The following is a 26,940-nucleotide window of genomic DNA, read 5'->3' as shown; positions in this document are numbered from 1 at the left end:
CTGTATTTTCTCCCAAAGCTTATATAAAATAATTTTTCTTAATTAGTTTATTCATTAATTCATTCCACAAACATTTATTGAAAACTTACTATGGGAGACCTTCAAGATGGCGGAGGAGTAAGACATGGAGATCACCTTCCTCCCCACCAATACATCAAAAAAACATCTACATGTGGAACAACTCCTACAGAACACTTACTGAATGCTGGCAGAAGACCTCAGACTTCCAAAAGGGCATTAAAATCCCCACGTACCTGGGTCGGGCAAAAGAAAAAACAGAGAGAAATGAATAGGGACGGACCTGTGCTTCTGGGAGGGAGCTGTGAAGGAGGAAAAGTTTCCACACACTGGGAAGCCCCTTCACTTGCAGGGACAGGGAGGGGGAAGCTTCGGAGCCGCGGAGGAGAGCGCAGCAACATGGGTGCAGAGGGCAAAGCAGAGAGATTCCCGCACAGAGGATTGGTGCCGACCAGCACTCACCAGCCCGAGAGGCTTGTCTGCTCACCCACCAGGGTGGGTGGGGGCTGGGAGCTGAGGCTTGGGCTTCAGAGGTCAGACTCCAAGATGACTGGGGTTGGCTGCATGAAGACAGCCTGAAGGGGGCTAGTGTGCCACAGCTAGCCAGGAGGGAGTCCGGGAAAAAGTCTAGACCTGCCGGAGAGGCAAGAAACCATTGTTTCAGGGTGTGCAAGAAGAGGGGCTTCCTGCTCCGTGTACCCACAGATGGCAGAGCAGTGCCTAAGCAAGCTCCAGAGATGGGCACGAGCCGCGACTATCATCTAGGACCCCACAGACAGGTGTGGACCACTACCACTGCAACTGCTGCCACCAAGAATCCTGTGTGCGAGCACAGGTCACTATCCACACCTCCCCTCTTGGGAGCCTGTGCAGCCCACCACTGCCAGGGTCCCGCGATCCAGGGCCAACTTCCCTGGGAGAACACATGGCGTGCCTTAGGCTGTTGCAATGCCATGCTGGCCTCTTCCACTGCAGGCACACCCTGCATTCCAATTATGACTACCATACCCCTCCCTCTCCCTGGCCTGAGTGAGCAAGAGACACCTTATCAGCTGCTGCTTTAATCCCTTCCTGTCTGGGTGGGGAAAAGATGCCTGAAGGCACCCGACATGCAGAGACAGGGCCAAAACCAAAGCTGAACCATAGGAGCTGTGCAAACAAACAAGAGAAAGGGACATTTCTGCTACAGCCTCAGGAGCAGTGGATTAAATCCCTGCAATCGGCTTGATAAATCCTGCATCTGTGAAATACCTGAATAGAAAATGAATGTTCCCAAAACTGAGGCGGTGGGCTCTGGGAGCAACTATAGACTTGGGGTTTGCTTTGTGTGTTTGATTTGGTTTTGGTGTTATGTTTATCTTAGTTTTTAGGGCTTGTTTTCATTGGTGGGTTTCTTTATTTTTTGGGTTGCTCTCTTCTTTTTTTTTTCTTTTTCCTTGTGTGTGTGTGTGTGTGTGTGTGTGTGTGTGTGTGTGTGTGTATGTTTCTTTGCATGATTTTGTCTGTTTAGTTTTCTTTAACCATTTTTCCTGGGGTTCTGTCTGTTTGTTTCTTTTTTTTTTTTTTCTTTTTATGAGTATATGTGCTTCTTTTGGTGATTTTATTTGTTTAGTTTTGCGTTTACTGTTTGTTTTGGGGTGCTTTCTGTTATTGTTTTTTCTTCTTCTTTCTTTTCTTCCATGTCATGTGGCTGGCAGGGTCTTGGTGCTCCAGCCAGGTGTTGGGCCTGAGCCTCTGAGGTGGGAGAGCTAAATTCAGGACATTGGACCACCAGAGACCACCCGCCCCCACTTAATATCAATTGGCGAGAGCTCTCCCAGAGATCTCCATCTCAATGCTAAGACCCAGCTCCACCAAACAACCAGCAAGCTCCAGTGCTGGACACCCCATGCCAAACAACTAGCAAGACAGGAACACAAACCCACCCATTAGCAGAGAGGCTGCCTAAAATCATACTATGTTCACAGACACCCCAAAACACACCATCAGATGCAGCCCTGCCCACCAGAAAGACAAGATCCAGCTCCACCCACCAAAACACAGGCACCAGTCCCCCCCACTAGGAAGCCTACACAAGTCACTGAACCAACCTCACCCACTGGGGGCAGACACTAAAAACAATGGGAACTACGAACCCATAGACTGCGAAAAGGAGACCCCAAACACAGTAAGTTAAAAAAAATGAGAAGACAGAGAATTATGCAGCAGATGAAGAAGCAAGGTAAAAACCCACCAGACCACACAAATGAAGAGGAAATAGGCAGTCTACCTGAAAAAGAATTCAGAGTAATGATAGTAAAGATGATCCAAAATCTCAGAAATAGAATGGAAAAAATACAAGAAACGTTTAACAAGGACCTAGAAGAACTAAAGAGCAAACAAAGAATGATGAACAACATAGTAAATGGAATTAAAAATTCTCTAGAAGGAATCAATATAGCAGAATAACTGAGACAGAAGAATGGTTAAGTAACCTGGAAGATAAAATAGTGAAAATAAAAACCACAGAGTGGAATAAAGAAAAAAGAATGAAAAGAATTAAGGGCAGTCTCAGAGACATCTGGGGCAACATTAAATGCACCAACATTCAGATTATAGTGGTCCCAGAATAAGAAGAGAAAAAGAAAGGGTCTAAGAAAATATTTGAAGGACTATAATTGAAAATTTCCCTAACATGGGATAGGAAATAGTCAATCAAGTCCAGGAAGCACAGAGAGTCCCATACAGGAAAAATCCAAGGAGAAACATGCCAAGACACATATTAAGCAAACTATCAAAAATTAAATACAAAGAAAAAATATTAAAAGAAGCAAGGGAAAAGCAACAAATAACACACAAGGGAATCCCCATAAGCTTAACAGCTGATCTTTCAGCAGAAACTCTGCAAGCCAGAAGGGAGTGGCAGGACATATTTAAAGTGATGAAAAGGAAAAATTTACAACCAAGATTACTCTACCCAGCAAGGATGTCATTCAGATTTGATGGAGAAATTAAAACCTTTACAGGCAAGAAAAAGCTGAGAGAGTTCAGCACCACCAAACCAGCTTTACAACAAATGCTAAAGGAACTTCTCTAGGCAGGAAACACAAAAGAAGGAAAAGACCAACAATAACAAATCCAAAACAATTAAGAAAATGGTAATAGGAACATACATATAGATAGTTACCTTAAATGTAAATGGATTAAATGCTCCAACCAAAAGACACAGACTCACTGAATGGATACAAAACCAAGATCAGTAAATATGCTGTTTACAAGAGACCCACTTCAGACCCAGGGACACATACAGACTGAAAATGAGGGGATGGAAAAAGATATTCCATGCAAATGGAAATCAGAAGAAAGCTGGAGTAGCAATTCTCATATCAGACAAAATAGACTTTAAAATAAAGACTATTACAAGAGACAAAGAAGGACACTACATAATGATCAAGGGATCAATCCAAGAAGAAGATATAACAATTGTAAATATTTATGCACCCAACATAGGAGCACCTCAATACATAAGGCAAATGCTAACAGCCATAAAGGGGAAATCAACAATAACACAGTAATAGTAGGGGACTTTGACACCTCACTTCCACCAATGGACAGATCATCCGAAATGAAAATAAATAAGGAAACACAAGCTTTAAGTGGAACATTAGACAAGATGGACTTAATTGATATTTATAGGGCATTCCATCCAAAAACAACAAAATAAACTTTCTTCTCAAGTGCCCATGGAACATTCTCCAGGGTAAATCATATCTTGGGTCACAAATAAAGCCTTGGTAAATTTAAGAAAATCGAAATTACATCAAGTGTCCTTTTGACCACAAACCGAAGAGACTAGATATTAATTACAGGAAAAACTGTAAAAAAATTTTAAAAAATGGAGGCTAAACAATACACTACTAAATAACCAAGAGATCACTGAAGAAATCAAAGAGGGAATAAAAAAATACCTAGAAACAAATGACAGTGAAAACACGACAATCCAAAACCTATGGGATGCAGCAGAAACAGTTCTAAGAGGGAAGTTTATAGTCATACAGTCCTACCTCAAAAACAAGAAAATTCCAAATAAACAACCTAACCTTACCTCTTAAGCAATTAGAGAAAGAAGAACAAAAAACCCTCAACGTTAGCTGAAGGAAAGAAATCAGATCAGAAAGAAATGAAGGAAATAATAGCAATGATTGTTCTCTGAGAAAATAAACAGAATTGATAAACCATTAGCCAGACTCCTCAGTGATAAAAGGGAGAAGACTCAAATCAACAGATTTAGAAATGAAAAAGGAGAAATAACAACTGACACTGCAGAAATACAAAGGATCATGAGAGACTACTACAAGCAACTCTATGCCAATAAAATGGACAGCCTGGAAGAAATGGACAAATTCTTAGAAAAGTACAACCTTCTAAGACTGAACCAGGAAGAAATAGAAAATATGAACAGACCAATCACAAGTACTGAAATTGAAATTGTGACTAAAAATCTCCCAACAAACAAAAGCCCAGGATCAGGTGTCTACACTGGAGAATTCTATCAAACATTTAGAGAAGAGCTAACACGTTTCCTTCTCAAAATCTTCCAAAATATAACAGAGAGAGAAACACTCCCAAACTCATTCTATGAGACCACCATCACCTGATACCAAAACCAGACAAAGATGTCACAAAAAAAGAAAATTACAGACCAGTATCACTAATGAAGATAGATGCAAAAATCCTCAACCAAAGACTAGCAAACAGAATACAACAGCACATTAAAAGGACCATGATCAGTTGGGGTTTATCCCAGGAATGCAAGGATTCTTCAATATACACAAATCAATCAATGTGATGCAACATATTAACAAATTGAAGCATAAAACCATATGATAATCTCAATAGATGCAGAAAAAGCTTTTGACAAAATTCAACACCCATTTTTCATAAAAACTCTCCAGAAAGCAGGCATAGAGCAAACCTACCCGAACATAATAAAGGCCATATATGACAAACCCACAGCCAACATCATTCTCAATGGTGAGAAACTGAAAGCATTTCCTCTAAGATCAGAAACAAGGCAAGGGTGCCCACTCTCACCACTATTATTCAACATAGTTTTGGAAGTTTTAGCCACAGCAATCAGAAAAGAAAAAGAAATAAAAGGAAACCAAATTGGAAAAGAAATAAAACTGTCACTGTTTGCAGATGACATGATACTATACGTAGAGAATCCTATAGATGTTGCCAAAAAACTACTAGAGCTTATCAATGAATTTGGTAAAGTAGCAGGATGCAAAATTAATGCACAGAAATCTCTTGCATTCCTATACATTAACAATGAGAAAGAGAAATTAAGGAAACACTCCCGTTTACCATTGCAACAAAAATAATAAAATACCTAAGATTAAACCTACCTAAGGAGACAAAAGACCTGTATGCAGAAAACTATAAGACACTGATGAAATAAATTAAAGATGATACAAACAGAAGGAGAGATATACCATGTTCTTGGATTGGAAGATTCAACATTGTGAAAATGACTATACTACCCCCCAAAATCTACAGATTCAATGCAATCCCTATCAAACTACCAATGGCACTTTTCACAGAACTAGTACAAAAAATTTCGCAATTTGTATGGAAACACAAAAGACCCAAATAGCCAAATCAATCTTGGGAAAGAAAAACGGAGCTGGTGGAATCAGGTGCCCTGACTTCAGACTATACTACAAAGCTACAGTAATCAAGACAGTATGGTACTGACACAAAAACTGACATATAGATAATTGGAACAGGATATAAAGCCTAGAGTTAAACCCACGCACATATGGTCAACTTATGTTTGACAAAGGAGGCAAGGATGTTCAATGGAGAAAAGACGGTCTCTTCAACAAGTTGTGCTGAGAATACTGGACAGCTACATGTAAAAGAATGAAATTAGAAGACTTCCTAACACCATACAAAAAAATAAACTCAAAATGGATTAAAGACCTAAATATAAGGTCAGACACTATAAAACTCTTAGAGGAAAACATAGGCACAACACTCTATGACATACATCACAGCAAGATCCTTTTTGACTGACCTCCTAGAGAAATGGAAATGAAAACAAAAATAAACAAATGGGACCGATTGAAACTTAAAAGATTTTGCACAGCAAAGGAAACCGTAAACAACACTAAAAGACAAACTTCAAATGGTAGAAAATATTTGCAAAGGAAACAACTGACAAAGGATTCATCTCCAACATATATAAGCATGTCATTTAGCTCAATATCAAAAAAACAAACAACCCAATTCAAAAATGGGCGGAAGACCTAAATAGACATTTCTGCAAAGAAGATATACAGATTGCCAACAAACACGTGAAAGGATGCTCACCATCACTCATCATTAGAGAAATCCACATCAAAACTACAATGAGGTATCACCTCACACCAGTTAGAATGGTCATCATCAGAAAATTTACAAACAACAAATGCTGGAGATGGTTTGGAGAAAAGGGAACCCTCTTGCACTGTTTGTGGGAATGTAAATTGATAGAGCCACTATGGAGAACAGTATGGAGCTTCCTTAAAAAACTAAAAATAGAATTACCATATGACCCAGCAATCCCGCTACTGGGCATATACCCAGAGAAAACCATAATTCAAAAAGACACATGCACCCCAATGTTCACTGCAGCACTATTTACAATAGCCAGGTCATGGAAGGAACCTAAATGCCCATCTACAGATGAATGGATAAAGATGTGGCAAATGTATATAATGGAATACTAGCCATATAAAAGAACGAACTTGGGTCATTTTTAGAGATGTGGATGGACTTACAGTCTGTCATACAGAGTGAAGTAAGTCAAAAAGAGAAAAATAATTATCGTATATTAACACATATATGTGGAATCTAGAAAAATGGTACAGATGAAACAGTTTGCAAGGCAGAAATAGAGACACAGATGTAGAGGACAAACGTATGGACACCAAGGGGGGAAAGAGAGGGTGTGGGATGAGTTGGGAGATTGGGATTGACATGTATACACTAATATGTATAAAACAGATAACTAGTAAAAACCTGCTGTATAAAAAATAAATTAATTAAAATTTTAAAAAATGTTAGCCTTAGAAAAGGAAAATCTTGTCACATACTACAACATGGGTTAAGTATGAAGACGTTATTTTAAAAAAATAACCCAGTTAGAAAAAGATCAGTACCTTCTGATTCCACTTATATGAGGTATGTAAGGTAGTCAAACTCACAGAAACATAAAGTAGAATGGTGGTTGTCAAGGGCTAGGGTGAAAGGTTAAGGGGGAGTTGTTCGATGGGTCTAGAGTTTCAGTTTTGCAGGATGAAGAAGCTCTGGAGATTTGTTCCATAATGATGGAATATAATTAACATGTAAGTATAGTTAATCTGTACACTTAAAAGAGAATGGTAAAATTTATGTTGTTTTTTAACCACAATTAAAAAGGAAACATAATAATGTAAGAATATACATAACAATTTGAACTGAAATGTAGAAAACTGCACAATAATACTGAAAGACTAAAAAAGAGTTTTAAATAAATAAAGCAACAATCCATACTCCAAAATGAAAGCAATTAACTAAAAATAGTATCTAGGAGTCAGTTTCTCTTTCCTGTGACAATCAGGAAGGAGCTGGCTTCCTAACACCTAGTCAGTTTCTGAGAAACTAAGTTTATTTTTGCTTTTGCTTTCCACTGGCATGTGTTCAATAAAATAGTTGCAAGTTGGCCTTAATTGACATAAGAAAACCTTAATTGACATAAGAAAACCCCTTCTCATGAGAAAAAGTAGAGGAGAGCCAGAGACTTTTAATTTATAAAATGACCTATCAGAATGTTAGTATAGTTAATAAGGCTACAGCACCAGAGTGTTTCAGTCCACTTTTGCAAATACAGAGCCATGGTGGGCAAAAGGGTGAAGGGGATTAAGAGGTACATACCTCTAGTTATACAATGCATAAACCACAGGGATGTAATATACAGCATAAGGAATATGGTCAGTGATATTTTAATAACTTTGTATGAGGACAGGTGGTTACAGACTTATTGTGGTGATCATTTCATAATGTATGCACATGTCAAATTATTATGTAGTACACCTGACACTAATATAATATTGTATGTCAACTATATTTCAATTTAAAAGTTATTTTACAAAATGTAAGAAAAAACCAACATATCAATATTATATATACATAAAATATATAATTTTAAAAGTATAACTAAATTGACAAAATACTTTACTTAGGCATTTTACTATTTCTTCTACACTTCAAATTGGAAAAATGTGGGGTAACCTTCATATTTGGAGCCATTTTATATTTAGTCACACATAATATCCATTGAGCTTATACTCTCTTCCAAACTCTGTTTTAATTGCTGGAGACACACACCTGTGAACACATGAGGTCCCTGTTTTTATGAAGTTGAATTTCAGGTAGTCATAGGGAAAAGTAAAAAAAAAAAAAAGCAAGGGGCTTCCCTGGTGATGCAGTGGTTGGGAGTCCGCCTCCCGATGCAGGGGACACGGGTTCGTGCCCTGGTCCGGGAAGATCCCACATGCCGTGGAGTGGCTGGGCCCGTGAGCCATGGCCGCTGAGCCTGCGTGTCTGGAGCCTGTGCTCTGCAACGGGAGAGGCCACAACAGTGAGAGGCCCGCGTACCGCAAAAAGAAGAAGAAGAAGAAAAAAAAAAAGGTGATGGGTTAGAGATTAACTTACATGGAAGACCTCAGTGAGAAGATGCCATTTAGCCGAGACCAGTAGAATAAGAAGGAACCAATCTTGCCAAGATCAGGGGTAAGAAAGTTCCAGATGCAGAAAATTGCTGTACATAGACCGCTAAGAAAGGAAGAAACTAGGTGTGTTCCAGCAACTGAAAGACCCAGATAAATCACATTTTTCAAAGCAAGTTAAAGTGCTACTTACTCAGAGACACTTTAAAAAAGATAATGGCAAAGAGGGAAAGAAAGGAGTGTACTTTATTTGTTAAATTTCAGACACTGGCTTCCAGGTGTGGAGAAATGCACTTATACTATGAGATCAGGAGAGAAACTTATAGATATCTCCCTTTCTCCTCACTTCCCTATTCCTTCCTTCAGAAACATTGTTCAGGCGGAGAAAAAACATAGTTTAAGGGTAAACAGAGTTTCAACTTTGCATCCTACCTCTATAACTTGCTTAATGAATCTGAACAGGCATATTATTTTACCCTCCCTCAAGCCTCCTGCAAGATGGAGACAATACCGCTTATTTTGCATGACTGTAGTCAGGATTGAATTAGACATGTAACATGTGTAGCTCTTCGAAAGCAATCAAGAAATAAAACTGTTACTTCTGCTATTCACTGAGCAAACATGGAAAGGCAGTATAATGAAGTGGCTTAACAAGAGGGTTTGGAATCAAGAATGATTCGGTTCAGATTATTTACAATGCTGTGATTTGGGACAAGACATTAAATCTTTCTGTGCCTCAGTTTCTATAAAATGGTGGGGAAATGTTTGTTATGAGATATCAATTATTTAACGCATGTAGAACGGACAGCACTGAGCCTGGAACACATGTGCAACACATGGAGCCCCTTCCAGCCTGTGCACTGGGTATTAAGTTCCAGGGGCTGCGTGTTCACGAATGTGTGTCCTTTTCCTCACTTACAGCATGCACAAATGAGGAGCCAGGTCCACTGTAAGTGTGTCCATTATTTAAAGAAATTAAAACTAAAAATATGCTTCCTCATTCTAGGTTTCCCAAACTGACCCCCAATCCCGGGATACATTCCATTACATTTAAGTATCTAATAGACACTTTTTTAAACACCAAATTGTTTCTAAGATGTCTTTCAAAAAAAATTAATGTGAAGGCTCTAGTTGAGAAGTAGTGTCAAACCCGTGTTCCCTCCAAAGAGGATAGCTTCCAAAAATTCCTTTTATGGTTATTGAGTCATTGTTCTGTTTTCAGTGCTTTCAGTTTCATATTACTGTAAATCTTTTCCAGAGGTTGCACTTCTGTCTGGTCTCTACAGGAAATCAGGCAAGTCCCATGACATTGGGTGAGTGAAATAAAAGTCTAACCATCTAGTGAGAGACAGAGAAGTTACAGAACCACTCCACCTAAACTGAGAAGAAAACAGGTAAGAACTCTACTTTTTCCTCAAAGCAGCTCTGTCTCCAGTGCTAAAGCAGCCTTGCTCTGGGAAAAGGAGCCCATGTTAAGATTAGTGCAGGGATGGGAAGGGATTTTTAAGGGTTAGTTAGTTTTCTAAAAAATGACCAGCATGAAAATAGGTTTCAGCTGAGCCTAATGTGGGGCACGAGGTCAGATGAAATCCTGGTGTTACCAGGTGGCAGCACATCCCTGGGTCATTACTGTGCTTGTGTAGAATTAGGCACCAGGGACATGGAGCTACACTAAGATCTTGAAATGCATTAGTATTGTTTTTCTCTTTGCTGATGTTGTCTGTGTTGACTGGGGACACAATTAAATTACCATTGTCTTTTTTTTTTTTTTTTTTTTTTTTGCGGTACGCGGGCCTCTCACTGTTGTGGCCTCTCCTGTTGCGGAGCACAGGCTCCGGACACGCAGGCTCAGCGGCCATGGCTCACGGGCCCAGCCCCTCTGCGGCATGTGGGATCTTCCCGGACCGGGGCACGAACCCATGTGCTCTGCATCGGCAGGCCGACTCTCAACCACTGCACCACCAGGGAAGCCCCAAAATTACCATTGTCTTTGATACAACTTGTTCAATACTGATGTGACTGCAGCTAAGAAACTGAAAAGGCAACAAATAGGTTATTTTCATGAGAAGGAAAGAATAGTAAATGAGATGCAGTGGAAACAGCTACATGACACTGTTAAAGACAAAAAAAAACAAAACCTGAAACCCAAAATGAAAGGTGTAGATTCATGAAAATACCATACTCTTCAGTCCTACATTTGAACTTTGTTTCAAAGTGGACTTCTTCTTTTAGAAATAGCACAAGTTCACTAGATCCAATTTCTTGTGTCAACTCACTCCTTACCCCTTAGGAGCAGAATTCAGCCCCACTACTTTACTAAAAAGCTTCCTCTTTAAAGAATCTACTGTGGTGCAGCACTGAAGGCAGCATCTTTGTTTACTTTGCCCTCTCTGTGCTCTCAAGAAGTTTTGATCTTGCCTTTTGCAAACTCTTCCTCTGAATTCCTTGGCTTGGCATTAGCTTATTCATCAACTACCTTGTCTGACACCTCTCTCTTCTTTTCAGCTTCCCCTCCCCTTTTCCATCCCCATCCCCTCCTCTTTACCCCTACTCCTCTTCCTGTTTCTACTTCTCCTCTACAAAATGGAAAAAAAGAAGAAAACATAAAACTTGGAAGTGCATGGCTGGAAATATAGATATTTTCTTTCAACAACTTTCTTCTTTAGTTCTCCTGATCTGTCTCCTGATCTTTTAATATTTATTTCATTACCTTTTGTTCCCTTACACACACACACACACACACACACACGTACAAATACGATTTTTAGCAACATGCAGTATTCGCAGATGTGCACTTTACCCCCACTTAGTTTGAGGCTAATTTATTTTGAAGCTAATAAATTTTAAGTTTCAGAGCCCCTTGCTCCCACAAGCCCATACCAAGGTTTTGGAAGGGTCCCTAGCCATGTGTTTCACAAGGTCACATATTTTTATAAAATTTGCTAAAGTAAGTTCCACTTCTAGAATAGCAGTGTGAGAAGTTCTGTGGACCCTTATCCCAGTAAAAATAAGGCTAACTAGTGAGAAAAAGCACATTTCAAATCACTGGAAATTGTTCAGAGACATATATCAAGTGATGAACATTTATTCATGAAATTCTTTATTCATAGTAAGAATTAGTGAATAAATAAATAAATATTGTATTTCTCACACATAGCCAGGATGTACAACGAATCTCTCTGAATCTTATTCTATTTTACATTTAATGTCTAGTATAAATTTTTAAATGAAAGTCCAAAATAAAAGTTTTCCATGGTAAACTAAATACAAGATTTTGTTCATGAGGGTGGTTGAATGTTGATAAATCACTGTCATACCAATATTTTTTTAATGGACTACTTTGATAATACTTCTGTAACTTTCTAAAATGTCTTTCCCTCATCTATGTCACTGTTGACACAAAACTAGGTCATGTTGGGGGATTTTATGATTCCTCCTTCTGAATGCAAAATAACCTTGTGAAAGCTCTTGATCTGCTTAGACCAGAAATTCTAATTCATCCCATCTCTTCCCCTGCAGACAAGGGAACATGGCCTCAGAGACCCACATGTCAGGCCCAGAGTGCCTCATCGAGAACACTAATGGGCGACTATTGGTTAATCCGAAAGCTCTGAAGATCCTGTCTGCCATTCAGCAGCCCGTTGTGGTGGTGGCTATCGTGGGCCTCTACCGCACCGGTAAATCCTACCTGATGAACAAGCTGGCTGGGGAGAACAAGGGTGAGTGGCACCAGCAAAGCCCGGCCGAGTCCCTTCTGCCAACCACACACACAGCGTGCAGAACAGTGATGTGAGGAGAGGAAGTTAGAGACCTGGGAGGAATACTGAAAGCTAACTTTCAATACAGTGATGGGTTTCTTATTTACTCTGTGCTGGACGATAAGAGTCAACTCTTTCTCACCACTTTGCCTTAATTTTCTCTTTAAAGTATAAATATGCCTTTCTGGAAGGAGTCAGGTAGTAATAAAGAAAATTAATACAGATAATAATAAACAATAAAACAGTTACTAAAATGTATGTGGATTAACATCAAGCTTATACTGATCTTTAAGGTAAAATAAATATTTCAGTTTGTACTGAATGTTCTAATTTCTTTTTCTGGTTGCAATTAAGATCAATATTGATTATGTTTTCATTGGTCTCTTTAAACCTTGATGTTGTTAACTATTATCTCAATTTCAAGATCCATCTGCTATTAAAACTCCACCCTTTCTTAACTCCATGCCCCCCTGCAGGTTTTTCTCTGGGCTCCACGGTGCAGTCTCACACGAAGGGCATCTGGATGTGGTGTGTGCCTCACCCCAAGAAGCCAGAACGTACTCTAGTTCTGCTTGATACTGAGGGCCTGGGGGATGTGGAGAAGGTAAGGACTGAGGATTCAAATTTGGACTAAGCCCCTCATGTCTGAATATTCTCTACCCTATTTAATTTTTCTTTAAATAAGAACTTGCACTTAACCACGTTTTTTCATTTCTGTTTACATGCCATGAGACCCAGTTTAGCAATGAGGGGTCAGGAAAATATTCATAAGGCAGAATCCTAGAAGAAGAGCATACTGGTCAGTCGACACTATTCTAATTATTAAAAGGCTGTAAACTAAGCCAGTTAACCCAGATGCATAAAGGGAATACAAATAAATTCAACATAATGAATGTTATCCTGCAAAGAACTTTAGTTAAAGATTTAGGTTCTGAAGTCCCATACCCTTGGCTTTAAATTTAAAGTCTGTCAGTAATTCAATGATCTTAGCAAATTATTTGATCTCTTCTAACCTCAGCTTTCTTATCTGTAAAACAGATGTAATAGATCTACATTTGCCTCATAGTACTGTTTTGAATACTTAAAAGTAATGGAAAGTGTTAGATGCACAACAATTGCTCAGTGAGATAGATACATGTATTATTACCCTTATATTAAGACAATTGTTCTGTAAAAATAAAGAGAAAAGTTTACACTTAAATTATATTTAAGGCCTTAGAATGCCCACAAGCAATGACTATTTGTTTGCAATTATCTACCAATGATTATAAGAGGGTCTAGTGAGAATCAGGGTAAACCAAAAACACTAATCAGAAAACTATTCAAAGTTCAAGTCCTACTAACTATCATTTTTGCTTGGATTTGGTTTCCTCGTATAGGGCGTTAGTCTAAAAAAAACTCTAATTAAATGAGCATCCTTTTACTACTGCTGATCTGAAAAGTGCCATGAGAATGAAAAATAATCCTGGTCCAAATGTACTCTGATTTCCAGGGTGACAACCAGAATGACTCCTGGATATTTGCCCTAGCAATACTCCTGAGCAGCACTTTTGTGTACAATAGTATGGGAACCATCAACCAGCAGGCCATGGACCAACTTCAGTATCTATTTTGGGTTCAAACCAGCATCAGAGTCAGAGTCAGAGGGGAGACCAGTATTAATAAAAACAGCTGCCTAACTGTGAGTCCTTGTGAACCAAGCACAAAAAGACAAACATAAAAAATAATTCAAGGGCAGGGGGAAAATCCTACCTATCAATACCTACTGAAGAATTGATACTTAGGTTAAGAACAAAGGCGAAACAAGGGTTTTGTATATGTAACTAATATAGGGTGGCGGGCGCTGTCCTTTTATGCCAGTTTTCCTTAATTTGCTGCTCAGCTATGTGACGGAGCTCACAGATAGAATCAGGGCAAAAGCTTCACCTGATGTGGATGGGGTTGAGGATTCAGCTGACTTTGTGAGCTTCTTTCCAGACTTTGTATGGACACTGAGGGATTTCTCCCTAGACTTGGAGGCAGATGGACAATCCATCACAGCAGACGAGTACCTGGAGAATTCACTCAAGCTTAAGAAAGGTAAAGGGAACTTAGAATTGGTAAATGGGATGACAAAACACTAAAAAACTATCGTTCTTTAGTTTTCTATCAACAGTTTTCTTATATTTATAGTTTCTATTTCTTCTCAGGGGGAGATTACTAAGAATTAACACTTGTTTATTATCTGAATGAATAGATTTGATTTGATTTTCTCCCTGTTTTAAGAACAGGTTTCATTTCTTTCACCTTTCCCTGTGCTGTGATTAGACTTACATTATATCCTTGCTTAGGGCTTGTGGTGCTGTAATTAACCAAAGAATATGGAGTAGAATAGGTAATTTATTTGAAGAAAATAAATAAAAGCATGAACCATGCACTAGTCTAGGGGTTGGCAAAGGATGGCTCACAGGCAAATAATGTCCAATCCAGCCTGCCAGCTGATTTTGTAAATAAGGTTTTATTGGAATCATGCTATGCCCATTCATTTATAGACTGTCTATGGCTGCTTTCATGCTTACAGTAGTAGAATTGAGTACTTGGAAAAGAGACCATCTGGCTTGCAAAGCCTAAAATATTTACTGTTTGGCCCTTTACAGAAAAAGTTTGCAAGCCCCTATATTAGGCAAATTCTTTTTATCTTCTTCCAGGTACCAGTCAAAAAGATAAAAATTTTAATCTGCCTCGACTCTGTATCCGGAAGTTCTTCCCAAAGAAGAAATGCTTTATCTTCGATCGGCCCACTGATAGGAAGAAACTGGGCCAGCTTGAGGAACTGTGTGATGATAAGCTGGACCCCGAATTTGTGCAACAAGCTGCAGTCTTCTGTTCCTACATCTTTAGAAATTCCAAAACTAAAACCCTTTCAGGAGGCATCAAGGTCAATGGACCTCGTGAGTCCTCTTCCCAGTCTTTACTCTCACGGTTAAGACGAAAAGATGGTGTAATAACATCCACCTAGCTTCCGCTTTGAAAAATGCACATCTACTGCTATTATTGTGTTAAATTCTAGATGGCACCAACACTTCTAACAGGTTTTATTAGTCACAATTCTTAGGTGAGGAAAGATAGAAAAGGCTAAAGGAAAATAGCTCTAAAAGCTTAAAACTGTCCTAGTAAACTGGACCTTCCCTGTGCAATATGGTTGTCACTAGATAAGTGCAGCTATCTAAATTTAAATGTAAACTAATTAAAATTAAAGAAATTTAACATTCTGATCACACAGCTGTGTCTCAAGGGCTCACACTACACATGTGTAGTGGCTACCACACTGGACAGCACATATAGAATACTTCCATCATCACAGAAAGTTCTTCTGGACAATGCTCTGCTAATATAAACAAAATGCAGGACTCCTTTTGATTTGTTCCACAAATATTAATCGAATGTTTCCCATGGACCTACCAGGGCTGATGATACAGACATAAATGAGAGAGATATGGTTTCTGTCCTAACAATGCTTGGGGGTGAAGTAAATGTACTCAATAAACACAGGCCTAGGCTATCTAGAACAGAGGTTCTCAACCTTTGACGTGCATATGTACCACCTGAGGATCTTGCCAAAGACGAGGGTCTAAGTCAGTTGAACTGGGGCAGAGGCTGAGAGTCTGCATTTTTAGCCAGTTTTCAGGTGATACTGAGGACATTGATGCTGTAAGGCAAATGGTTGGTAATAGACATCATAAGAATTGCACAGAATAGAAAGTTTCCTCACTCCTCCTACAATAAACATCGTCATTTGTTCTCTATTTGTAGGTCTAGAAACCCTGGTGCAGACCTATGTCAGTGCCATCAATAGTGGGGATCTGCCCTGCATGGAGAATGCAGTCCTGGCCTTGTCTGAGATCGAGAACACAGCTGCAGTGAAAAAGGCCATTGCCCACTATGACCAGCAGATGGATCAGAAGCTGCAGCTGCCCACGGAAACCCTCCAGGAGCTGCTGGACCTGCACAGGACTATTGAGAAGGAGGCCATTGAAGTCTTCATGAGGATGTCCTGGAAAGATATAGACCATTTATTTCAAAAGGAATTAGCGGTAATTTTTTTCTTAAGTTTATACAGATTAGGCTCTTGGAAAGTAAAGTACTACTAGAAAATGAAATGGGTGCTTATTTTGAGAAAAGCAATTTTTACTAGACTTTTAAATGGTGACAAACACTATTTGTTATTATCATAAGAGGAACCAATTTTATTATGATATCCTTTTTCCCTTTTTTTGCGGTACGCGGGCCTCTCACTCTTGCAGCCTCCCCCGTTGTGGAGCTCAGGCTTCGGACGCGCAGGCTCAGCAGCCATGGCTCACGGGCCCAGCTGCTCCGTGGAATGTGGGATCTTCCCGCACTGGGGCACGAACCCGTGTCCCCTGCATCGGCAGGCGGACTCTCAACCACTGTGCCACCAGGCAAGCCCTATGATATACTTTATTATGGTGCATTGAAACTTTTTTCTTTCATGAATAAACTAATATTCTTCCCTATAATTTCATTACATACATATAAGTAACAATCAGAGCTTCTAATCAAATTACCTGCTCATTGTTATCAGGCTGATTGGATATTTTGGCCAAAAACAAAGAAAATTTTAGCCTTAGTTATCATGAGCCGGCTTATGTTGAGCCACATTTATTGCATATGCAATCACTGGTCCAGTTTGAAAAGCAGGAGTTTATCTCCAAAGGTGTAGTATATAGCTAGTAATCTCTGCTCTGAAGGTCACCTCCATGGTGAAAGGGACCTTTGTAGAAAGTCAGGATCAGCAGGAAGGATATGGTGTTGCTGAGTGCCTGTAAGTTCTTCTAGGGGGTCACAGACCTTTTATATTTTTATTTTTTTGAGAGGACTTTCCAGAAATTCTGAGGTCAAGTTAACATCTTTTCACTATTCTTTTTACTTCCTATTTTTAACATTAAAGGCCCAGCTAGACGAAAAGCGAGATGACTTTTGTAAAAAGAATCGTAAAGCATCATCAGATCGTTGCTCAGCTTTACTTAAGGATATTTTCAGTCCTCTAGAAGAAGGTGTGAAAGAGGGGATTTATTCTAAACCAGGAGGCTATCGCCTCTTCATTGAAAAGATACAAGAGCTGAAGAAAAAGTATCTTCAGGAGCCCAGGAAGGGAATACAGGTAACCAAAATTGATTCTGGGAAGTTGCTGACGTGTTCCTTGAAACAACATGACCAAGCGTATTGCACACAGATGCGCAATTACAGGACCGACAGCATTCATGCTCTCATTTAATAAACACATACAGGGAGCCTGTTATACCAGATATATCCTATGTGCTCATCCAAAAGAGTGCACTCAATTAACAACTGAGTTACAAATTGGATTATCAGATGTATCCAAAATTTCAAATAATGTCATCATTTATCTCTCTGCATGTTCCTCCCCTCAACCTCACACTTCCCTCCCTCCCATTCTCCCTCCATCCCTTTTTCTGATCTGCTTTCTCAATGATGGCTTCATTCTCCAACAAGTTCACCCCATATGAGACCACAGTGCCAACAGCTCCAAAATTAGAGCCCTCAGTCTAAAAGAACAGAGAATCACTATTTATATCTATATCAATCTCTTATAAAGATTATGCTCAGGAAGCTGTCATGCTTGGCCAGCCTGGAGCATGTGCTCACCCCAGTGACAGGGAATCTTGACCACCAGGCATGCCAAGACCAAGAGGAGCAATTCCTAGAGGGCAAGATGGTGGGCAAACAGGAATAAGTGCTTACAGCTATTTCCTATTACCAACCCCATTCTTTTCTGGGTCCTAGGCTGAAGAAATTCTTCAGGAATACTTGAAGTCCAAGGAGTCTGTGACTGCTGCAATTCTACAGACAGACCAGACTCTCTCAGAGAAGGACAGGTTGATTGAAGGTGAGGAGCGAGTCAAGAGACTAGACAGCCTTGAAAGCACTTAAAAGTTCTAATTAATTTGGCTGGGTGAGCCTAGGATCCTTAAACTATAGCAAGATGAGAAAAGATGCCTCTTACTCGCTAAAGACATTTTTGAGTAGGGCATACACAGTCAGTAGCAACAGTGACAGGTTAAGTGTACATGGAAGAAAGAAGCAACATGGTCACCCACATTCATTTTTCTTTTTCCTTTTCCTCCTGACAGTGGAACGTGTGAAAGCTGAATCTGCACAAGCTGCAGCAAAAATGCTGGAGGAAATGCAAATAAAGAATCAGCAGATGATGGAACAGAAAGAAAAGAGTTATCAGGAACATGTGAAACAACTGACTGAGAAGATGGAGAGGGATAGGGCCCAGTTGCTGGAAGAGCAAGAGAGAACTCTCTCTCTCAAACTTCAGGTATTTAATTGTATCACCTTGAGGTTCCTGTTATTCTGTTTTCTCTCCACACTCCCTGTTCACAAACTTGGCATGGCAGTGAGAACATGAAGCCCAGAAGAAAGACCTTGCTTGCCCACTTGTACTTTTCAATCCCTATCTACCAGCCTGAACTGGCCCCTACAATGTCTGGTTGTTAAAAGGTTTTATTTGCAGTTATGTCACACCCAGTCTATTACCACTATATCTGCCAATCATGGTAGCTATTATCTGCTAGATATTATAAAAAAGTCTTATCCATATCTCTTGCTTAGTACTATACGAAGCAAGAGCTGCTATGTCCATATTACTTAGGAGACGAAACAGAGGTTCAGACAAGACTAAATAATTTTTATAGGGCTACAATGCTTGGGAAGATATCTGAACAGTCTTCACCAGTTAGAGGAATCCACGCATTTTTCTTCTGTCACAGATTTTAGCTCTAAGAGAACCTTCATAAGCAGAAGGACTCAACTCTCACACCATTGTGTCAGTCTATCACTCCTACCTGTTTTCTTTGTCCTGCTGCTAGTATGTTTTGAGCTGGGAATTATGTGCAGAAAGCCAGTATGGTCTGTCTGGGGCCCTGATTCCCTTACCTGCACTTTGCCCCCCTGCCACCAAGTTGTGGAAGCTTAGATCAAATTTCCTGATCTAAGATTCAGACACTGTATCAGATTTTGCAAATTCTTCACTTATTTCTGTGTTGTGTGTGTGTACATAAAAAAATCACAATGCATAGATAAGATCTGAAGCCAAACATTTCATTAAGATTGCCGACAAAGATTATGTACAATTAATGGGACAAAAAAAATTAATACTGGTAATTAGGTTCACCAACATATTGGGAGATTTAAGCCCAAAATCCTTCTTGACTCAAGGAGACTCAGAAAAAGTAATCAGAGCTAGAAGGACCAAGAGAAAGTATAATGAAATTAATGGTAGAGAAAATTTCAAGAAGAAATTAAATATTTTTTTAAAAATCTATGAATGTGGAAACTAGATAGAAGTTAGAGATTTACTTAATGTGACACGTTATTCAGTCTCCATTTGTATATTTTTAGGAACAGCGCCGACTACTACAGGAAGGATTCCAAGAAGAGAACAGACGACTTCATGAAGAAATACAGAATCTCCAGAAGAAGATGAAAAAACCAAGGAAGCAATGTTGCCTAAGCTAAAGAACTAAAAATTAGAGTTTTCCTGGTCACTCTTATCAGAGGCATTACTCAAGCAGTTTAAAATTAAGAAAAATGTCACCACACTTGATAATATTTAGATTTCACAGTTTTATTATACTAAATATTTGCAAAGGCATGCAGTACTATAATTGAAATCATGTCCATCTTCCTCACAATACTGTAAACTGTGTAACAAGATGCATTTTACCTCTGTGCCAACCCAGGAGGTATCATAACCTGGTACCACCCAGGAGCTTCTTCTTCCAGATGACTACGAGTTAGACAAGTGGACACTGAGCAAAGTCTTAGGTTAAAGTCTTGGGACATAGTTGGTCATGAGTTTGGCCAAGTGCACCACAAGTTCCAATATCAGGGACAACCATTCTAGCTTCTTAGTGAAGACAGTATACAGTGTCCCATTGTTTCAAGACTGCACAGTCTGTCAGCAATGATGTGATTCCTGGACACTGGGAATGGGTAACACTTACTGGTGAATTCCAAGCTAAAGCAAATCACCTTATATAGTGATCTAGAAGCTCTACAGAATGTCTGTAGGAAGATGGAAGAAGCCATTAGCATGAGTATGAGTTGGATCATAAATAAATGGGCTAAAGAAGGAAATTTTCCCTTCTTGCTCAGTTCACCCAGATTATAACTGTAATGGGACCCTTTAGAACTTTAGGTAAGTGACCCTGGACTAAACATAGTAACATGATGACAAGTATACATTGTGTGTTTGTAGTAATTTATAATTTGCAAAGATGAACTTGAAATGATGACTGACAATATGTTAGAAAACTGAGCTAAATTAATTATTAGATCATTTATAACCCTAGAGTTTAGGCTATCTTTTCCCACTTCTTAAGAAGCATACTTGAAAGCCTGCTTATTTTCCCCCAAGAGAATATGCGTTGTTTTTTACTTTTTTTTGACCAGTAAAATAATGCTCTTGATATTACTTAGTATAGACTTTATCACAATTGTCAAAAGCCCTAGGTATGTGGTTGAAGTTTCTTAAAGCAATTAAGAATTATTTTCAATCTGGAAATAAATTATGCTTCACTGAACTTTACATTTCTGATTTTTTTAAGTTTTTCACCAAAAAAATAAGGTTCTAGTTTATATAGCAAAAGTTGGCTAACTTTTCTGTAAAAGATGGGATAGTAACTATTCATGGCTTTGTGAGCCATATGGTCTCTGACTCAACTACTCAACTCTGCCATAAAGCAGCCATTAATGACACATAAATGGGTGGGGGGCTTCCCTGGTGGCGCAGTGGTTGGGAGTCCGCCTGCCGATGCAGGGGACACGGGTTCGTGCCCCGGTCCGGGAGGATCCCACATGCCGCGGAGCGGCTAGGCCCGTGAGCCATGGCCGCTGAGCCTGCGCGTCCGGAGCCTGTGCTCCGCAACGGGAGAGGCCACAACAGTGAGAGGCCCGCGTAACGCAAAAAAAAAAAAAAAAAAAAAAAAAATGGGTGGGTATGGCTGTGTTCCCAGAGTACATTGTTTTCAAAAACAGGTGGCACTCAGAAGCCATAGTTTGCAGACCCTTGCTTTATATAACAGAAACAACTCTCAGAATGGAAGAAAATATTTGCAAACGCAGCAACTGACAAAAGATTAATCTCCAAAATATACAAGCAGCTCATGCAGCTCAATATCAAAAGAACAAACTACCCAATCCAAAAATGGGCAGAAGACCTAAATAGACATTTCTCCAAAGAAGATATACAGATTGCCAACAAACACATGAAAGGATGCTCAACATCACTAATCATTAGAGAAATGCAACTCAAAACTACAATGAGCTATCACCTCATTCATACCAGTCAGAATTGCCATCATCAAAAAATCTACAAAAAATAAATGCTGGAGAGGGTGTGGAGAAAAGGGAACCCTCCTGCACTGTTGGTGGGAATGTAAATTGATATAGCCACTATGGAGAACAGTATGGAGTTTCCTTAAAAAACTAAAAATAGAACTACCATATGATCCAGCAATCCCACTACTGGGTATTATACCCTGAGAAAACCATAATTCAAAAAGAGACATGTGCTACAATGTTCATTATTAATAGTTCATTATAAATAGTTCAAGGCACTATTTACAATAGCCAGGACATGGAAGCAACCTAAATGTTCATCGACAGATGAATGGATAAAGAAAATTTGCTATATATGTATACAATGGAATATTACTCAGCCATAAAAAGGAATGAAACTGAATCAGTTGTAGTGAGGTGGATGGACCTAGAGTCTGTCATACAGAGTGAAGTTAGTCAGAAAGAGAAAAACAAATACCATATATTAATGCATATATATGGAATCTAGGAAAATGGTACTGATGAACCTAGTGGCAGGGCAGGAATAGAGATACAGATGTAGGTAATGGATTTGAGGACACATAGGGGGAAGGGGAGGCTGGAGGAAGTGAGAGAGTAGCATTGACATGTATACACTACCATGTGTAAAATAGATAGCTAGTGGGAAGCTGCTGCATAGCACAGGGAGATCAGCTCAGTGCTTTGTGGTGACCTAGAGGGGTGGGATGGGGAGGGTGGGAAGGAGGGGATATATGTACACATATAGCTGATTCACTTTGTTATACAGCAGAAAATAACACAACATTTTAAAGGAATTATAGTCCAATAAAGATGTAAATAAATAAGATTTAAAAAGTACAATGAGATATCATTTCTTACCTATTAGATGGTTACTATTTTTTAAAAACCTGAAAAGATTACAAGTGTTGGCGAGGATGTGGTGAAATTTTAACTTTCAAACACTGTTAGTAGGAATGTAAAATGGTGCATCAGCTATGGAGATAGTGTGGGTGTTCCTCACAAAAATTAAAAATAGAACTACTGTATGATCCAACAATCCCACTTCTGGGTATATATGCAAAAGAATTTAAATCAGGATCTCAAAGAGATATCTGCATTCTCACTTTCATTGTAGCATTATTCACAACAGCCAAGATATAGAAACCTAAGTGTCCATCAACAGATTATTGAATAAAGAAAATGTGATAGATACATACAAGGAATATTATTCAGCCTTAATTAAGAAGGAAAGTTTGCCATTTGCAACGTGGATAAACCTGGAGGACATTATGCTAAGTGAAATAAACCAGTTACAAAAAGACAAATACTTTATGACTTCACTTATATGAGGTATCTAAAATCATCAAACTCATAGAAACAGAGAATATAACAGTGGTAGGCAGGGAGCTGGGGAAGGGGTGAGAATGGGAACTTATTGTCCAAAGGGTATAAAGTTTCAGTTATGCTAGATGAATAAGTTCTTGAGATCTGCTGTGAAACATAATGCCTAGAGTTAAAAATACGCTATTGTGCATTTTAAATGTGTTAAGAGAGTAGAACACATTTTTAGTGTTCTTACGGCAAACAAAAAGGGAGGTGGGGGGAGGTTATGGGAGGTGTTGGAAATGTCAGCTACCTTGATTGTATCGTGTGTGTTTGCATATGTGCAAACACATCAAATTTTACATTAAATGTATGTAGCTCTTTGTATGTCCATTATAACTCAATAAAACCATTTAAAATCTTTTGGAAAACAATTCTACAAATCCAAATGGTCCCTTATGAATGGGGAAGTTTATCAAGCATTTAAAGAAAAAAATGACACCAATTCAAAGTGGAAGAGGAAAGATTTCCTGACTCATTCTACAAGAGAAGCATTATTCTGATACCACAATCAGACAAAAACACTACAAAAAAAAGAAAACTGAGAGAGGGGGAAGATGGCAGAAGAGTAAGACGCGGAAATCACCTTCCCCCCCACAGATACATCAGAAATACATCTACACGTGGAACAACTCCTACAGAACACCTACTGAACGCTGGCAGAAGACCTCAGACCTCCCAAAAGGCAAGAAACTCCCCCACGTACCTGGGGAGGGCAAAAGAAAAAAGAATAAACAGAGACAAAAGAATAGGGACGGGACGTGCACTAGTGGGAGGGAGCTGTGAAGGAGGAAAGGTTTCCACACACTAGAAGCCCCTTCACAGTTGGAGACTGTGGGTGGTGGAAGGGGGAAGCTTCGGAGCCTCGGAGGAGAGCGCAGCTACAGGGGTGCAGAGAGATTCCCGCACAGAGGATCGGTGCGACCAGCACTCACCAGGCCAAGAGGCTTGTCTGCTCACCCGCCAGGGCGGGCAGGGCTGGAAGCTGAGGCTCGGGCTTTGGTCGGAGCGCCGGGAGAGGACTGGGGTTGGCGGCTTGAACACAGCCTGCAGGGGGTTAGTGCACCACGGCTAGCCAGGAGGAAGTCCGGGGAAAAGTCTGGAACTGCCGAAGAGGCAAGAGACTCTTTCTTACCTCCTTGTTTCCTGGTGCGCGAGGAGAGGGGATTAAGAGTGCTGCTTAAAGAAGCTCCAGAGACAGGCGCGAGCCGTGGCTAACAGAGCAGACCCCATAGACGGGCATGAGACGCTAAGGCTGCTGCTGCCGCCACCAAGAAGCCTGTGTGCGAGCACAGGTCACTGTCCACAACCGCCTTCCCAGGAGCCTGTGCAGCCTGCCACAGCCAGGTTCCCGGGATCCAGGGACAACTTCCCTGGGAGAACGCACGGCGCGCCTCAGGCTGGTGCAACGTCACGTCAGCCTCTGCCGCCGCAGGCTCTCCCCACACTCCGTACCCATCCCTCCCCCCAGCCTGAGTGAGCCAGAGACCCCGAATCAGCGGCTCCTTTAACCCCGTCCTGTCTGAGCGATGAACAGATGCCCTCCAGCGACCTACACGCAGAGGCGGGGCCAAATCCAAAGCTGAACCCCGGGAGCTGTGCGAACACAGAAGAGAAAGGGAAATCTCTCCCAGCAGCCTCAGGAGCAGCAGATTAAAACTTCACAATCAAGTTGATGTACCCTGCATCTGTGGAATACCTGAATAGACAACGAATCCCAAACTGAGGAGGTGGACTTTAAGAGCAACATTTATGATTTTTTCCTCTTTTCCTCTTTTTGTGAGTGTGTATGTGTATGCTTCTGTGTGAGATTTTGTCTGTATAGCTTTGCTTTCACCATTTGTCCTAGGGTTCTATCTGTCCATTTTCTTTTTTTTTTTTTAACTTAAAAATATTTTTTTCTTAATAATTATTTTTTTTATTTTAAAAACTTTATTTTCTTTTCTTTTATCCTCTTTCTTTCTTTCTTTCTACTTTTTCTCCCTTTTATTCTGAGCCGTGTGGATGAAAGGCTCTTGGTGCTGCAGCCAGGAGTCAGTGCTGTGCCTCTGAGGTGGGAGAGCCAACTTCAGGACATTGGTCCACAAGAGACTTCCCAGCTCCACGTAATATCAAATGGCGAAAATCTCCCAGGGATCTCCATCTCAAGACCAACACCCAGCTTCACTCAATGACCAGCAAGCTACAGTGCTGGAGATCCTATGCCAAAAAACTAGCAACACAGGAACACAACCCCACCCATTAGCAGAGAGGCTGCCTAAAATCATAATAAGTCCACAGACACCCCAAAACACATCACCAGACGTGGACCTGCCCACCAGAAAGACAAGATCCAGCCTCATCCACCAGAACACAGGCACTAGTCCCCTCAACCAGGAAGCCTACACAACCCACTGAACCAACTTTAGCCACTGGGGACAGACACCGAAAACAATGGCAACTACGAACCTGCAGCCTGCAAAAAGGAGACCCCAAACACAGTAAGATAAGCAAAATGAGAAGACAGGAAAACACACAGCAGATGAAGGAACAAGATAAAAACCCACCAGACATAACAAATGAAGAGGAAATAGGCAGTCTACCTGAAAAAGAATTCAGAATGATAGTAAAGATCCAAAGTCTTGGAAATAGAATAGAGAAAATGCAAGAAACATTTAAAAAGGACCTAGAAGAACTTAAGATGAAACAAGCAACGATGAACAACACAATAAATTAAATTAAAAATACTCTAGAAGGGATCAATAGCAGAATAACTGAGGCAGAAGAACGGATAAGTGACCTGGAAGATAAAATAGTGGAAGTAACTACTGCAGAGCAGAATTAAGAAAAAAGAATGAAAAGAACTGAGGACAGTCTCAGAGACCTGTGGGACAACATTAAATGCACCAATATTTAAATTATAGGGGTTCCAAAAGAAGAGAAAAAGAAAGGGACTGAGAAAATATTTGAAGAGATTATAGTTGAAAACTTCCCTAATATGCGAAAGGAAATAGTTAATCAAGTCCAGGAGAGTCCCATACAGGATAAATCCAAGGAGAAACATGCCAAGACACATATTAAGCAAACTGTCAAAAAGTAAATACAAAGAAAACATATTAAAAACAGCAAAGGAAAAACAACAAATAACACACAAGGGAATCCCCATAAGCTTAACAGCTGAACTTCAGCAGAAACTCTGCAAGCCAGAAGGGACTGGCAGGACATATTTAAAGTGATGAAGGAGAAAAAGCTGCAACCAAGATTACTCTACCCAGCAAGGATCTCATTCAGATTTGATGGAGAAATTAAAACCTTTACAGACAAGCAAAAGCTGAGAGAGTTCAGCACCACCAAACCAGCTTTACAATAAATGCTAAAGGATCTTCCCTAGGCAAGAAACACAAGAGAAGGAAAAGACCTACAATAACAAAATCAAAACAATTAAGAAAATGGGAATAGGAACATACATATCGATAATTACCTTAAATGCAAATGGATTAAATGCTCCCACCAAAAGACACAGAATGGCTGAATGGATACAAAAACAAGACCCATATATATGCTGTCTACAAGAGACCCACTTCAGACCTAGAGACACATACAGACTGAAAGTGAGGAGATGGAAAAAGATATTCCATGCAAATGGAAATCAGAAGAAAGCTGGAGTAGCAATTCTCATATCAGCCAAAATAGACTTT

At 39.9% G+C, this 26,940-nt stretch overlaps 1 protein-coding gene across 1 annotated transcript; it reads left to right on the top strand.

Annotated features, from left to right (window-relative positions):
• The first annotated feature begins 10,058 nt into the window (after positions 1–10,058).
• Positions 10,059–20,664, top strand: LOC136118984 (guanylate-binding protein 1-like). Its single transcript, XM_065872367.1, has 11 exons — positions 10,059–10,147; positions 12,273–12,472; positions 12,988–13,115; positions 14,004–14,113; positions 14,394–14,590; positions 15,199–15,441; positions 16,304–16,584; positions 17,460–17,672; positions 18,317–18,419; positions 18,664–18,857; positions 19,940–20,664. Exons 2-11 carry the CDS (start codon positions 12,283–12,285, stop codon positions 20,054–20,056), a joined length of 1,776 nt encoding a protein of 591 aa, XP_065728439.1. The 5' UTR covers positions 10,059–10,147; positions 12,273–12,282; the 3' UTR covers positions 20,057–20,664.
• The last annotated feature ends 6,276 nt before the right edge of the window (positions 20,665–26,940 follow it).

This window comes from Phocoena phocoena, chromosome 1, assembly GCF_963924675.1.
Source record: "Phocoena phocoena chromosome 1, mPhoPho1.1, whole genome shotgun sequence".
In the NCBI taxonomy this organism is placed as follows: domain Eukaryota; kingdom Metazoa; phylum Chordata; class Mammalia; order Artiodactyla; family Phocoenidae; genus Phocoena; species Phocoena phocoena.
This window is presented reverse-complemented; position numbering and strand designations above follow the sequence as displayed.

Coding starts and splice junctions, on each gene's coding strand:
- LOC136118984 (XM_065872367.1), top strand. CDS start 12,283: ATGGCCTCAGAGACCCACATGTCAGGCCCAGAGTGCCTCATCGAGAAC. Junction 12,473..12,987: donor GCTGGCTGGGGAGAACAAGG/GTGAGTGGCACC, acceptor GCCCCCCTGCAG/GTTTTTCTCTGGGCTCCACG. Junction 18,420..18,663: donor GAAGGACAGGTTGATTGAAG/GTGAGGAGCGAG, acceptor TCCTCCTGACAG/TGGAACGTGTGAAAGCTGAA.